The sequence below is a fragment of the Chinchilla lanigera genome, unplaced genomic scaffold (genome assembly GCF_000276665.1).
Source record: "Chinchilla lanigera isolate Chin_1 unplaced genomic scaffold, ChiLan1.0 scaffold00154, whole genome shotgun sequence".
In the NCBI taxonomy this organism is placed as follows: Eukaryota; Metazoa; Chordata; class Mammalia; order Rodentia; family Chinchillidae; genus Chinchilla; species Chinchilla lanigera.
Window position 1 is genome coordinate 537,990 of NW_004955555.1, and position 8,809 is coordinate 546,798.

Consider the following 8,809-nt stretch of genomic DNA (forward strand, 5'->3'; position numbering starts at 1 on the left):
AAATGAGAACATTCCCAAATACAAGTGCACAGTGCATACAATCACAGGCATGTAATACGACCCAAAGATAGAAGACACTCCTCAGATGTCACCCAGCAGACCACAGAAGCTATGAAAAGAAGTACTGTGCTGGGCATAGTGTCACAGCTTGTACTCCCAGCACTCTAGCAAAAAGATTACAAGTTCAAGCCCAGCCCGGGCAATTTAGTGATTTAGCAAGACTGTCTCAGAAAAAAGGTGGAGTTTCCTGCAGATGTAGCACACTGCGAAGGCCTTGAGTTCAATCTCAGTCCTGAAAGGAAAAAAAAAAAGGAAAGAAAAGAGTGATGCATTGTGACAATCCTCACACAGTCACACAACCGACACGAAGACACAACACACCCAAACCAGACAATGACACACCCAGGAGCTCCCTGAGTCCCTCCTGTTCCCCTGGGCTGACCCTCAAGGAAACAGCAGGTTTAGGATGGGAAGGGACCCCCTACTTGTCAGCTCAGCCCGACCGGTTCCACCAGGGCCACAGATGGCACAACCTGCTTTGTGAAACCCGTGTTGGGCAACTAGGTCCACACTTGGATTCCTGGGTTCTGCGGCTGGCAGCCTGGACTCCTGTGTGCTGAGGGAGCAGGGGAATGGGTGCCTGGCTCTTTCTCAGGCAAATGAAGAAGGGAACCCAGCCCTGGACTCTCCAGTTCAGAGGCAAGAGAAGTAGCGGCCTGGACTAGGCAGGATTTCAGGCTTGGCAAAGAAAAATAAAAGTCCACCTGGGTGTGATGATGCAAGCCTGTAATCCCAACTATTCTGGAGGCTGAGGCAGGAGGATTGCAAGTTTGAGACCAGCCTGGGCAACTTACCAAGATCCTGTTTTAAAAAAAAAAAAAAAAATTATTTTTTTAAGCTAAGAATATAGCTCAGTGGTGCAAGGCCCAGCACCTAAAAGTTAAAAAAATAAATAAATAAAAGAGCAAGTCCAGTTCAATATGAATTTCAGATAAACAAATAATTTTTAGTATAAGTATAGCACATGGAACATACTAACACTAAAAAGTATTCATCATGTATCTGAAGTTCCTATTGAGGGGCCGGGGATATAGCTCAGTGGCACAAGCACCTGCCTGGCAAGCACCAGGTCCTGAGTTTGATTCCTAGTACCAGAAAGAAAGAAAAGAAAAGAAAAGAAAGAAAAGAAAAGAAAAGAAAAGAAAAGAAAGAAAAGAAAAGAAAAGAAAAGAAAAGAAAAGAAAAGAAAAGAAAAGAAAAGAAAAAAGAAAAAAGAAAGAAAGAAAGAAGCCGGGCATGGTAGTGCATGCCTGTAATCCCAGTACTCGGGAGGCTGAGACAGGAGGATTGTTGTGAGTTTAAGACCAGCCTGGGCTATAAAATGAGCTCAAGGCCAGCCTGAACTACATAGCAAGACCCTGTCTCAAAAAGACCAAAAAAAAAAAGGAGAGAGAGAAAGAAAGAAAGAAGAAAGAAAGAAATTCCTATTGACCTAGGCATCCTGTGTATATGGAATAAGCCCTTAAGAGGAGGACACAGGCCAAGTGGCTATTAGCTTGGGCCACAGGCAAACCTCCACCTCCTAGGCTCCCCTCTTGCTGCTCTAAGCTTTCCTCATGCCCCAGCAGGCCACCTCACAGCTCCCCAGTTCTGGCTCCCTCATCTACATGAGTTGTGTCTAATTGGGGCCTCCAGAATGTATCAGAAGAGGAAACTTGAAGACAACTCAGACTGTCATCTTGGGAACCCCGGGGTCCCCAGAATGACTGGCCTTGAATCACCTGCAGCCCACAATCTGACCAGCTGGCAGGGAGGGCCCGTGGCTGCCTCTGTGGAACATGCCCAGCGAGGGGCAGACATGGGGAGAGATGAGGAGATACCTCTGGACAGCAGACAGAGTCCCCAGGATAAGGGCACAGAGACACAGAGCGGAGAGAAACTAAGAGGTGGGTGCCAGAGATGCAAAGACTTAGAGGCAGATTTGCAGAGATGAGGAAAGAAGGAGATTTAGAATTAGAGATGAAGATACAGAGATGGGAAGACAGGCACACAAGAACAAAGGGAGGAGACGCCCTACGGACATGCAGCTCCCAGACCAAGTGACAGACCTGGTCTGGGGACAAGGACAGCCAGCCATCAGGCTGGTCCCTGGAGAGGAAGCTTTGGGTCCTGGTGTGTGGGGTGTGGGGAACGCTGCGCTCACAAGCCAGCGGGTGATCCACCTGCCATCGCCCCACATCGCTATAGTGTGGGATGATGACAGGACCTTCTCTGCGGCTGACGCCCTAACTTTCTGGTGCCTCCTACATTTTTGGGGTAACACCCGCACTGGGAACCCCACCCAGCTCTAACCCTGCTTCCCTCATTGAGTCACCTCCAACCCTGTCAAGCCTGTTGAGGGGAGACTTCAACAACACAGGAATCCAGCCTTCACCTCTGGAGCCCAGCAGTTTGGAACCCAGGACCCCTACCTACCCAGGAATATGCAGGGGAGTTTAAGGAGATGGCCATGGATCCAGGCCCAATGCCCTCCTTCAAACTGAGGGGGCTACACCCCAGTTCCCTCCTTCCTCAGGGGTCCCTCCTCTTTCAGCACCCCTCAGCCCCCCAGACCCAGGACCCAGGCCCAGACCCCCTCCCTCAGACGCAGGGCTCTTGTCTCCAGCCTCCTCCTTCCTCAGAACTAGGGGTCCCAGGCCCCAACCCCAGTGTTCTGCTCTATTAGGACTTCGGATGTGATGAGGGCTGCATCCATGCCCTTCAATTCCATTTCTGCTAGCAGCCTCCTCACCTTCCAGTTCGGAGTTGAGGTGTAGTGCGATTTTTTTTTTTTTTTTTGGTCTGTTTTTTTGAGGCAGGGTCTCACTATGCAGTTCAGGCTGGCCTTGTGCTCACTTTGTAGCCCAGGCTGGTCTTGAACTCAGGACGATCCTCCTGCCTCAGCCTCCCAAGTGCTGGGATTACAGGTGTGCGCCACCACGCCCAGCGCAGTGTGATAACTGACTTTGATCGGGGCAGAAGTCGCTTCCTAAAACAGTGCCTTGCTTCATCTCTTGGCCCTGCATGGGAGAACAATCTCCCCTCTTCTGGGGAAGTAACAGCTCATTAAGCCCCCTTCTCCCCAGGAGGTGGTGAGGTCACTAAGCACAAGGAGAGAGAGTCTTTAAGGAGAGCCCCCCCTGCACCCTGCACACCACCTGGCCTTTTCCTCTCTACCAACCCCTTCCCTCTGCCCTCCGCTCTACGCCCCTCCACCTGTGCGTCTCTGTGCCTCTCTTACCCGAACCCTAACTTTCCTTCTTGCTGTTTCTCCTGAGTCTTTACCCCTCTCTGCCCCAGCATCTTTCCCCCTCTTTCTGTCCCCCTGTCTCTCTCCAACTCACTGAGTCTTCTCTCTCCCTGCCTCCCGGATCACCATATCCCTGCATCTCTTTGGTCTCCCCACCCCCCTTCCCTCTCCCTGTCTCCGTCTGGGTCTCTGGGTCTCTGCAGGATGACCAGCTGCCCCACCCCTACTATTTCCTAGATCCTAGGAGGTGAGGCAGCAGGGGAAGTGGTTGGGGGTGGGGAATGGACAGGCAGGGCTGGAAATCCCAGCGAGGGGAAGAGGGTCAGCCAGACCGGCTCGGCTCCCTGGGCACCTCTGTCAGAGCCCCGCCCAGGCCTGTGTGGCACTACCCATATAAGAAGCGCCCGGCCTGGGCCAGAGAACTCAGTGCCTGTGTCATCTACACCTCTGTCTCCATCCTGCATCTCCAGCCTGAAGGTAAGAGTAGCCCTTCCCTCCCGCAGCCCTCTGCTCGCTGAGGCTGGGCACCTCGCCTCTGTTCTGCCGCCACCCCGCCCTGCTGCCATCTCCTTTCCTGCGTCCCTGTGATGTCTGTCTCTCTGGATGTCTGTCTTTCTCAGTGCCCCTTGAGCCTGCCTTCTCAATCTGCGTGGTTCTGGGTTGAGTCTGGACGCTCCCGGGCTCAGCATCCCCTCTTCCAGCCAGCTCGGTCCTGGCCATCAGAGTTGGGCATCTCCCTTCACCTCGCGGAGCCCGTGGTTCCCTCTGTGAAGTGGACTTGCAGAGCAGTCAGGGTGACTGCAAGGTGTGGGCGTTACCAGCAGTGATAGGGGCACCTGGCTCCGCTCTCTCCACCCCTTGTCTCTGCCTCTGTCGGACTGTCTCTGTCTCTCTGTGCAGCTGTCTGTGGTATGAGGCGGGTCCTCTGGGGTCTGTCGGGCAGCTGTAAAGACACGGGCGAGTTTCTCGCCCCCCACTTACCCATCCCTGATTCCATGTCTCTCCCAGCCAGCGGGCTGACTTGGCCTCTCTCTCCCCAGCTCCCTTCCCCCTGAGAGCCCACCCCCAGTGCCCCAGTCCCTTGCCCTCCCCTCCCCGGTACCCAGCATCACTTGGACAGACCTCACCGCTGTTGCCGCAGCCACCTCTGCGTCCATCCACACCGCCGCCTCCTCAAGGCCAGCAAAATGCAGTTTGAGATGCACGACAACGTGAAAGGCAAAGGTGGGGTCGCTGGATGGACCCGCAACCCTCTCAGTACCCGGAACCTGGCTGCCTCCCTTCCTGGGGCACCCTGGCTTCGAAGACAAATGGCAGCTGCTTCCACCCCAGAGGTCCCCTGAGATGCTGGAACCCAGACTCAGATGTGGTGGAGGAGGGGGCACGTCCAGGCGGTGCCCACCCTTCCTCAGAACTGCAGGACCCCCCACCCTATCCCACCCCATCTCAACCAAATGTAGAAGAGGCAGCAGGCAACAGGGACAGACTGGGGTGTGGATGCCCACGTGTGGCAGAAGGGACGGGAAGGTGCAGTGGTGTCCCCACCATGGGCGGCCTGCTGGCCCCGCCTAGACTGCCCGGCAGAGGGAAGGGAGGGGGGGGGGAGGGGGCCCAGGAGGTCCAGCAGGCCTGTCTGCTGACACCTCTCCCCCTCCGCAGCTATGTCCTACCCAGTGACCACGCAGCCCCAGTGTGCCAGCACCTGCTACCAGACCCAGCTCAGTGACTGGCACACGGGTCTCACTGACTGCTGCAATGACATGCCCGTCTGTGAGTGCCGGGGCGTGTCGGGGAGGCGGGAGGGCAGGGAGGCTCACCCCACCCGCCCGCCGCCCCTACTGGCCTCCCTCCCACTTCCGCTCTGTGCACTCCCTCCACCTTGCGAGGACCCCCACTCTCCAAGGGCCGCGACCTCAGCTTCCAGCTCTCGATTTCCCCGCTCGCCTCAACTGTCCTGGTGACGCCAGCTCCCTCTTCAAACGCTAGGCCGCCCCTCCTCGGTCCCCAGTCCCCTCTGGGACCTCTCTATTGCCTCCGACACTCAACTCCCTCCGGGACCCCCGCCACCTCCCCCACCCCACCCCCACCTCCGGGCTGAGCTGGCGCCCGCCGGCCTCGCCCCTGAGCTGTGGTCCTCCACCCGCCCAGGTCTGTGCGGCACTTTCGCTCCCCTGTGCCTCGCCTGCCGCATCTCCGACGACTTCGGCGAGTGCTGCTGCGCGCCCTACCTGCCCGGAGGCCTGCACTCCCTGCGCACTGGCATGCGCGAGCGCTACCACATCCAGGTGCGCGCCGGCCGGGAACGCGCGGAGCCGGGCGCCGGGGCCCCTCCTCCGGGGGCGCGGACAGCGCTCCTGACCTCTCTCTCCCACCCTCTAGGGCTCCGTCGGGCACGACTGGGCGACCCTCACCTTTTGTCTGCCCTGCGCCCTCTGTCAGATGGCGCGGGAACTGAAGATCCGAGGGTAACGCCGTTCCCGCCTTCCTCCTACTTCGCCGCTGCTCACACCCGGCATCCTCTGACCCCTTCGGGAAGAGTCTGCCCTGCCGCCCTTGTCCCACTGCCAAACATACACCCACAATAAAAACCTGAAAACCTACCCCGCCTACATCCCTTCTGTCCCGGGAAAGGAATCTGGGTGGAGAGGGAGGTTTGGTGATGGAGGTGGGGACAAAGGAGAGGTGCCCGAGGGTGGATGGAAAAGCCAGGCACTGGAGGAGGCTGGCTGTGGAATGACTCCGGCTTTGGCGAGTCTTCCCTCTGAGCCCCGGCGTCCTCACCTAACCGACTAAAACCACTGCACTTAGCTGCAGATCCCCTGTCTGAAATTTTGTGCACATCCTGAAAGTATGCAAAACCGGGAAGGGAGTCCTGTTACTATAGACAGGCAAGTTAGACAGAAGATAGCAGGCAGCTAGAGAGGCACTGGGTCCAAGACAGAGTCGGGATGACCAGGCCTTGGTCTAATAAGCAGGAGCCAGAGGTCAAGAGTTAACAAGAACCCAGCGGACAGTTAAGTCCAGGGATGTAACAAGCGAGGTATGGAGCAAGGTGATGAGGGAGGCCCACTGTGACAATTTCTGCTCCTACCTATCTGGAAAATGCTTTTTTTTCCTTCTCTCCTTTTTTGTTTTTGTTTTTGTTGTTGTTTTAGGACAGGATCTCACTATGTAGTTCAGGCTGGCCTTGAATTCGCCATGTAGCCCAAGCTGGCCTCAAACTTTTTTCTTTTTTTCTTTTTGAGACAGGGTCTCACTACGTGGTTCAGGCTGGTCTTGAGCTCACTTTGTACCCCAGGCTGGTCTCAACTCACAACGATCCTCCTGCCTCAGCCTCCCCAGTGCTGGGATTACAGGCCTGTACTACCACACCTAGCCTGGCCTCAAACTTTCATTGATCCTCCTGCCTCAGTCTCCTGTGTGCCAAGTTTCACTTTGTTTGCTTAATGAACCACTCAGGTAGGATAGAGGCTGTTATGGTTTGTGTCTGTCCCCCCAAAGCCTCATGCGGCCATGGGACAGGCTTTTAGAGTTTGATTGATTATGGGTGTGAGAGCTACACCCACCCTGGGGTGGATAGTTTGCATATGTGAGGGAGAGTAAGGCTGCTTGAGGCCATTTCCTGGCTTTTGTGCTTTTTGCTTAGCTGTGTTCTGCCACCCTGAGCTGTAACTCTCTGCCATGTGCCAGTCTGCCTTGTAATCTGCCAAGTATGGACTGAAACCTCCACAAACTGTAAGCAAAATAAACCTTTCCTTCCTTAATTTTGGGCGTCAGGTATTTTGTCCCAGCAATGAGAGAAAAGTAACCAAGACAGAGGCCAAGAGGTAACTGCAGACACACGCTTGCTGAGTGCCTCGACTTCTCATAGGCCCACTTCTAGTTTAAATAAGCTTGTTTTAGTCCTACAGGTTGACTTTAGTTTGACTTGCAGTGGTCTGAGCCCTGGTCATGCTTTTATATAAAAACTAGACAAACAGTGACCACGGCAACCCACTTTCAGATCCGCTCCCCACTACTGGGAACTATTCCTCTCTTCTTAATAAACATTCCTCCTGTCTACCTCCCTTGTCTTCTACACTATTCTTTGACTTCATGAGACACGGACCCAGGTTACACCATTTTGCTGGCAGAGTCCAGGCACTAACGTTCAAAGAAGGAAATTTTGGAATGCTCTCCCCTGCTCGTTCCTCACCTATGCACTTTTGGCCGTCACACGTCTAACAGGCTTGAGGCACTTTTGCCTCCAAAGCAAAGAACTGTCAAGCTCAAGGCTCTCTGGAGCTGAAATGAATTCTGAAGGGTTATCCAGTTCTATCAACCCTTTTTATGAGCTGAATATTAAGAACAGACATCTAAGGGGGCAGAGGTATAGCTCAGCAGCACACTGCTTGCCTGGCAAACACAAGGTCCTGAGTTCAATTCCCACTACCAAAAAAAAAAAAAAAGTAGACATCTATCTCAGGGCTAGTGGTATGGCCTACTGGTAAAGTGCTTGCCTAGCATGCCTTAGGTCCTGGGTTCAATCCCCAGAACTGCCATTAAAAAAAAAAAAAAAAATCAGTTGTATATCATCTGGCCACAAAACTCCACCTGTGAGAAACCAATCACCCATCTCCTGTATAAACCACTCCTAAATCAGCTTCCTGGCAAAGCAGTCCTTTAAGATGCTGCCCCTGCAGGTCCACTATCTTACCCACTACCTCATTGTAATAAAGTTCTATTTCTATCACCAACTTGCCTCTCTCGTGGATGTAGCTGGCACACTGGGGATTGAATTCAGGACCTTCTACTGAGCTATATCCCCAACGCTTTGTTTATTTTTTAGAGGCAGGGTCTCCCTGACTCACTAGGTTGCTAAGTTGCCCAGGCTTGGCTTGAATTTTTGCTCCTCTTGGCTCAGCCTGCCAGAGTGCTCTGGTTTCAGGCACGCAGCTCCACACCCAGCTCTGCCTTGCCTCTTGGCAAATTGGCTGCCACTGTGCTAGGCGGACCAAGCTTTTGCATGGTAACATTTACTCAAGAGCAACTGGCAGACTCGAGAGTATTCAGGTCTCAGAACTGGACAGACTTGGGCTCCAATCCGAAAACTTTGCCCCTTACCTTATCAATTCATAACCCTTTCTGAGTCTGTTTTTTTCTTCTGCAGGTAAGAATCCCCCATATGTCAAAAGGCTACTATGAGAACAGGCAGTGGGACAGATGAAAGCATGACCCAAAGAAATTGTTATTGCTAATATTATTGTTATGGTTGATACATTGTGTCAACTTGCAAAGTTTAGAAGATTAAGTGACTCAGCAGGGGGCCAGGGTCCTCACTTCGTAAACATCCTGAGCCTGAGCAAGAGGAGGGCGCAGAGATGGTGAGAGTGCTACACCCACACTAGCGGTGGTAGCCTACTTACAATATAAGGGAGGAGAAGAGGCTTCCCCTGCCTTTGTTTTTTTGGTTTTTCTCCGGTACCGGGAACTGAACTCACAACCTTGTGCTTGCCAGGCAGGCGCTTTGCCTCTGAGCTA

The 8,809-nt window shown here is 53.8% G+C and overlaps 1 protein-coding gene and 1 long non-coding RNA gene across 5 annotated transcripts in view; one reads left to right on the forward strand and one right to left on the reverse strand.

Moving 5' to 3' along the window:
• Window positions 1-5,792, reverse strand: part of LOC102019334 — a 19,344-nt gene extending 13,552 nt beyond the window's left edge. The window contains exon 1 of one of the 2 annotated variants that reach the window (XR_264952.2): window positions 5,701-5,792. This is a non-coding gene — a long non-coding RNA (uncharacterized LOC102019334). The remainder of the gene's footprint in view (window positions 1-5,700) is intronic. The other variant, XR_001232299.1, reaches the window with a different exon arrangement.
• On the forward strand, window positions 3,659-5,889 carry Cnfn (cornifelin). 3 transcript variants are annotated; one of them, XM_013508681.1, is made up of 5 exons: window positions 3,691-3,766; window positions 4,330-4,513; window positions 4,949-5,059; window positions 5,438-5,574; window positions 5,669-5,889. In XM_013508681.1, exons 2-5 carry the CDS (start codon window positions 4,477-4,479, stop codon window positions 5,756-5,758), a joined length of 375 nt encoding a protein of 124 aa, XP_013364135.1. In that variant the 5' UTR covers window positions 3,691-3,766; window positions 4,330-4,476; the 3' UTR covers window positions 5,759-5,889. The 3 variants fall into 3 exon arrangements, with proteins under 3 accessions (XP_005412418.1, XP_013364135.1, XP_013364136.1); XM_013508682.1 differs by having other exon boundaries at window positions 3,719-3,766; window positions 4,298-4,513; XM_005412361.2 differs by lacking the exon at window positions 4,330-4,513 and having other exon boundaries at window positions 3,659-3,766.
• The last annotated feature ends 2,920 nt before the right edge of the window (window positions 5,890-8,809 follow it).